At 36.6% G+C, this 5,955-nt stretch overlaps 1 protein-coding gene across 1 annotated transcript; it reads right to left on the reverse strand.

The window, feature by feature from the left end:
* Positions 1-1,960: 1,960 nt before the first annotated feature.
* Positions 1,961-4,700, reverse strand: LOC122665634 (S-adenosylmethionine decarboxylase proenzyme-like). Its single transcript, XM_043861785.1, has 3 exons — positions 4,663-4,700; positions 3,358-3,511; positions 1,961-3,138 (listed from the first exon to the last, which is right to left on the reverse strand). Exons 2-3 carry the CDS (start codon positions 3,491-3,493, stop codon positions 1,961-1,963), a joined length of 1,314 nt encoding a protein of 437 aa, XP_043717720.1. The 5' UTR covers positions 3,494-3,511; positions 4,663-4,700.
* Positions 4,701-5,955: the final 1,255 nt, after the last annotated feature.

Below are 5,955 nucleotides of genomic sequence, written 5' to 3' on the forward strand. Positions count from 1 at the left end.
AGGGGGGGACCACAACCTTGCGTCAACCGGATGACTCCTATAAATTGGGGTGACCCCCACCCTCATTATTCTCCAAAAATCTCCATGCTTTCATTCATAATCCCATCACTTGATTTGCTTTCCATGAGGGTGAGGGAGGCGGATGGTGGTGGTGGCGCTAGGGCTGTGGCAGCTCCACTGTGGTATTAAGGTTTGAATCCTAAGGTGGATCCTTGCTCTAATACCATGATGATTTTTGGAAAATAATGGCTTGTGTCTATGAGACAACAGCCATGCTTGATTTATAATATAGTAAGATGAGGTACAAGTACAACAATGCCCCTAAAAACAAATCTACCCTTATAACCATATTACAACAAGTATCGATCACTATCAATACCAATATATATCGACCAATACAATACCAATAAACCATGATCTTGAGAGTTCTTGATGTGTCTTCTGCAAACTTCTTGATCCAGGCTAAAGAATCAACATAAACCAATTTCATTAAACAAAAAGTTTCCCTCTTAAGTAACTTGGGAATGTTATCCCCTCCAATTTGCTGTATGCTCCAATTCCTCACATAGGAGTGGAAATGACCACCCTACCCCCTGCCCGAATACATTGCCCAAGATGGTGTAGAGTGGTCATTTTCGCTCCTATGTGAGGAATTGGAGAAAATTGGAGCGGGTAGCGAATTGGAGATGATCATTATTCAGTAACTTGAAGGTGCAATCTGCTTCTTCCAACCTTTCTTTGTTTTTCTTTCTTCGTGAGAAGTCTTTCTTCCCTGTTTTTCAAAGAAAGACTTGCTTGACTGCCCACAATAGTATTTCTGGTCCAAATCTTGGACTTTGAAGCGGACAAACTAAACCAAAATATGAAATCATATCATAAGCCCAATTAGATGAATAAGAATCAAACGAAAGCATTAGTTGTTCTGTTGGTTGCAGAATGTAAATAAACCAGTCATTTCTCAACCAACTGTTGTATATTCTTCTGCATTAATGTCCTAATATTCCTCCTTTGTTTTTGTGTAAGAAGAAATTTTATTAAAGAGGATGACATGAGAAGCTTGAGACTTCTTAATTACATAAATCCTGGAACCGAGGAGTGGAGTATGGTAAAACAATCTTACATGTCAAGGACAAGGCTTTCCTGATTAGAGAATGAACAATTTTGTTTGTATCTCTAAAAACCAAAGCTGAAATAGCATTACAAAGAAATAATTCTTCAATTAAAAGTTATCCTGGGCCCCACAAATGAAACGTTACACGGGGTGGGAGGAGGCTTTGTATAACCAGGGTTTTCCCTAAGGCCTGAACGGTAAACCGCAGCAGATTCAAGAGTTTCCTCGTCAGCAAAAAAAGTGAGAGGGAGGGAGCCTGTTGGAATTGCTGATAAACTTATAGCTTCACTGCAATCCGAATTCATATGTAATTCAGAAAGGCCAGCCGGAAGAGCATGGAGTCCGGTGCGAGTGGCAAGCACTTCGGCAGACAAAGTATATGAGAAAAACAGAGTGCTTTGTTTTGTTCTACTTCAAATGCAAAACTTTATTTAACAGTGACCGACATGTGCATACATAATTTCAGGCCGATTAATGTACATCCCGCCCTTGTTTAAGTTACCTGTGGTGCGTTATATAGTGATTAACAATTAATTCGAACAGACAAACAAATAAGTACAAAATAACGACTAAAATGAAGACAAAAACCCTAGAAGAAATCAGATACTTGAAACTTATAACTTGAAACTTATAAGATTAAGTCATTACCATTTAGTGTCTCAAAACATAACACATAACACAAAACACAAAACACAAAACACAAACACCAGAATTGTACTAAACCACCATTTCCTACTACTCCCCAAATAAAACAGCACCTTATCTATTACTGCTCCATAGTTGACCTTATGTATAACACCTCCAGAGTTGAAATAATAAAAAGACGGAGTCAAAGCAACTAGCCTTCAACTAGTATTCGACAGTCTCATCCTGGTCATCTTCCTCCTCTTTCCATGAGGACTTGAGAATTGATCTGGGAGAACCTGAACTGTCATTCCCAATAAAACTCTGATAAACAACGCAGCCACCCATTCCAAGAGGTTGATAGCTCCTCTCTCCACCGTCGAATCCAGGAACATCCAGCGGGTAATCACACTCAAACTTCTTGCTCAAGATATCAGCATGTATAGCTATAGAGAACTCCCTTGGTTGGAAACACGCCAACACTCTACCTATCAGTTGTTTAAGATTCATAGTCTTCAAATTGTAGCCTGCTACTTCAAAACTCGCATAGCTGAAACCATCTTCTGGGGTAACATGAATTGTGGAGATCGCAACGTCTTCAATGGAATTCATGGAGTAGCCACAGGGATCAAACTCAAAATCAGAGATCTCAGAATGTGGAAGAATGTTCCCGATACCAGACCTATTAGTCATCTCAGCTGCTGAGCTTGATTGAGTTTTGTAGAAGACAGATGCCAACTTCTTGTCCAAACCAGTCATGCACATCTCAAGAGTATAAACTGGATTTTGAGGGTCGTGCATTTCTGCGCAAGAAGAGTATATGTGCCACTGCTGTGACTTGACAAGATTGCCCATCATATATGCTCGGCTACCTGAACCAAGCTTCCCAAAATAACCATCGAGGATCGCAACTTCCTCCGAAAAGTTACGATGTGGAAATGGCTGAGCTCCTGGAAATGTGAAGCTTCCACGAGTGTACCTTACGGCTCTTACAGAGAGGGCACGGGAACCAGCTAGCTCAAGGATTGGTGGGATCGAGAGAAGCAATTTTGTGGTGCCACAAGTTTTGATGATAATTTTGTATGAGTAGACAAAAAGGCTGGACTCAGAGAGGATGTATGAATCAACATCTGCATTTGATAGTGATGCAACTATAGTGCATTCAGCTGGTGTAAGGATCTCATCCAGCTGAGCTTTGGTCAAAGAACGAAGGCCCTTCCCTCCAGGATCAGCAAAGATTCCAGGCTCAAAGAAAGAGATCTCAAGCCTCTTTTCATAGCCTTCAAATCCAATTCCAGAGACTGGGAAGGCCATCTCTACTCGGGAAGAAAGTAAATGTCGCGGGGGAGAGAACAAAATAACAAGAAGTGTAAAAAAGGGAGGAGGAACAAAAGAAATAACAGCTTATTAATGTCAGGTGGTTAAGGCAAGACAATCAAGATGGCTTCCGCGCGCACTGCAGACATGAAAAATAACATCACAAAGTTAGAATCTGAATAACATATGAAGATGGATTATAGTCATTGGTAAACCTGAATAAATATTTGTAGACTATGACCTCTAAGTAACAATACTTTGTTAATTGGACCATCTATCTAGAGGGATAAAAACAGGATACAAACTTACGTTGGAGTAGGCAGCAGATCTGAACTTCTTGATTCCACCGTGAGGTCGAATGTCTTCAATGCTGTAGCCTAAAGGAGCTTCATAAAATAAGGACCTACTACTAGACTTCTTCTTCCCACCTTTGGTCTCCATTAGAACATCCAGTCTTCCCTAAACAAGAGATAAAAAATAATTAGAATCAAACCATGGATGAACCACTAAAGTCCAGGACAATAAAATAGAAGTGAAGTAGCTAGAGAAATAATAAAGTTAAGCCAAAAGCGACCAACAATTGAATAGGCAAAAAAGATTACTGACTTACTGTGTTATCATTTTATCAATAGGGCATCGGTTGAGGTAATAATCATAACAAGAATAACAATAAAAATTCTCAATCCCTTATGCTCCGTCTGGTTGCAAGGTAAATAGAGGGAAGTAATGTGAATTCAAATCAATCCACAAAATGGAAACTTTTTCAATCATGTTTGAAAACTTAAGTGATCATTACCTAACATGTTTGTGTAACTAACTCAAAAACGTTCCACTTCTGGCTATTAAATTTAACTTTATTTGCAACCAAATCTCTTTGATTTGAAAGGGAAAATAAAAATTACAACAAAAAAGTATAATTAACAAATACTGTAAGAATTTTAAGTAAGTTATACAATTATGATTACCAAATTTTCACTTTTTTCTTTTTTAAGTCAATTTCACTTCCTTTTCTTTCCCTTCCTTTGCAACCAGACATAACCCTAAGAAAATATAAACCCAATTCCAAATCCGAGGACAGGAAATAGAAGGTAAACAAAGATGACATATCCATTTCATATATACTTATTGATTTTCACACATAAAAATCTTTTTCATATCTATTAGAGATATTCATTCTTTACCTCTTACAGAAATATGAACACAATTTCAAATCCAAGGGAAAGAAAAGAAGAAGGTCAACAAAGATAACATATGCTATATTATTAGAGCACTTATAAGTTATATATGAGAATAGTACTCCAAAATTAAGTATTTAGCAGTTAATTTTGAATGTCAACAGAATTTTTCCTTCATCAGGTAACTAATGAAATCCAAACTAATATACATTGATCAAATTATTGAAAGTAAAGGTAACAGCGATGATTGGATCAACAAAAAAAAAAAGAACAATCATTCAAGAAAGAAAATATAATTTCATTCATGATACAATCCCAAAAGTGAAAATATGGATCAGGAACGATTTTATCATCATAATCACATGAGCCCTATAATTTCTAGAGAGCTCAAAAATAAAATTATCACAATGAAGCATGATGAGAATCAAAACTTACAGAAACAGATCTTGTAATGAACAATTCAATTAATAAGAACTGCTCTAATTCCCAACGCGCAGAGCCTGAAATCTAAATGAAAACCAGAAATCAGATACCACGGAACTTGGATCAAACTCCACAAATAACCAAAAGATCCAAGTACAAAATATACTTACACAGAAAAACTAAATTCAACAAACCCTAGAATCTTTTTATTGGGAAGAAAGGAATGGATTTCTCGTATTCTTTTTTTTTTTTTTTTAATAGGATTTCTCGTATTCTCCTTAACGATTTAGACCCAACAAGGGTAGAGGGGTGAATGGGTGATTATATAGTAAGTTCAGGAAGCTTATATAAAAAACAGCCACTAGCGTTTGATATAATTACGGTCATACCACAGCACCTTCGAGGAAGCTAGTCGTTGAAATTTTAGACGGACTAAAATACTGCCGTCCTTTGTTGCAACTGAAATTAACGCGGATGCCAGGGTTAGGGTATTTTGGTCATTCAATAAATCCTATACGGTATAGAGATGTTTCAGGGGATGAGGTGGAAAACAGAAACCGAAACAAATATCGTGTTAATAACGCAATCTCTAGATATGTTGCAATGTGGGGTCCTATATGTGGGCAGAGACTGAGAAAGCTCCACGTAAGTGAGGTGTGAGCTGGATATATTCTTTTTTAACCTTTTTCCCCCCGACCATTCAGTTTTGGCTTCTCATTTTGTTCTTATCCTTTGCTCGATTAATTTGGCTCCATTAAAGAGATTTCTTTTCGATCGGCTTCTGTCTCTCACAGAAAATAAAATGTTTTGGTGTGTGGTTTGTGCGATTGCATTTTCATAAAAAAAGTTGTGTGCATTGTGTGTGCTAGGTGCGTGCATTTAGTTTTACATCGGGTGTATGTTGTGTACATTTGTCATTCTACGATCCTAAAAGTTGCTTAATCTTTTGGAATTGGTATGTGGTTTGTATGATTGCACTTTATAATATTAAAAAAAAACCAAATAAAATATCAATGATGAGAATAAAGTGTTTTGGGAAGATTGTAATTTTATTTTTTTGGTTGTCTTATTGTTAAAAAATATTTAATTATTTAATGTAGAAGTCAAAAATAAATTTTCAAAAAAGGCTTGTATTAAATGTATGAAATGACTTTTAATTTATTGAATTTTTTTTCTTGTATTAAATTCTATATTAAATTATTTTTTAGAATAAGACAAGGGGCAAAAAAGTAAAATTATAACTTGTTAGTTTACCAGTTTGGTGACGCCAAGCTATTCCAATCAATGATAAAGATTTGACAATGG

This window comes from Telopea speciosissima, chromosome 6 (assembly GCF_018873765.1).
Source record: "Telopea speciosissima isolate NSW1024214 ecotype Mountain lineage chromosome 6, Tspe_v1, whole genome shotgun sequence".
NCBI lineage: Eukaryota > Viridiplantae > Streptophyta > Magnoliopsida > Proteales > Proteaceae > Telopea > Telopea speciosissima.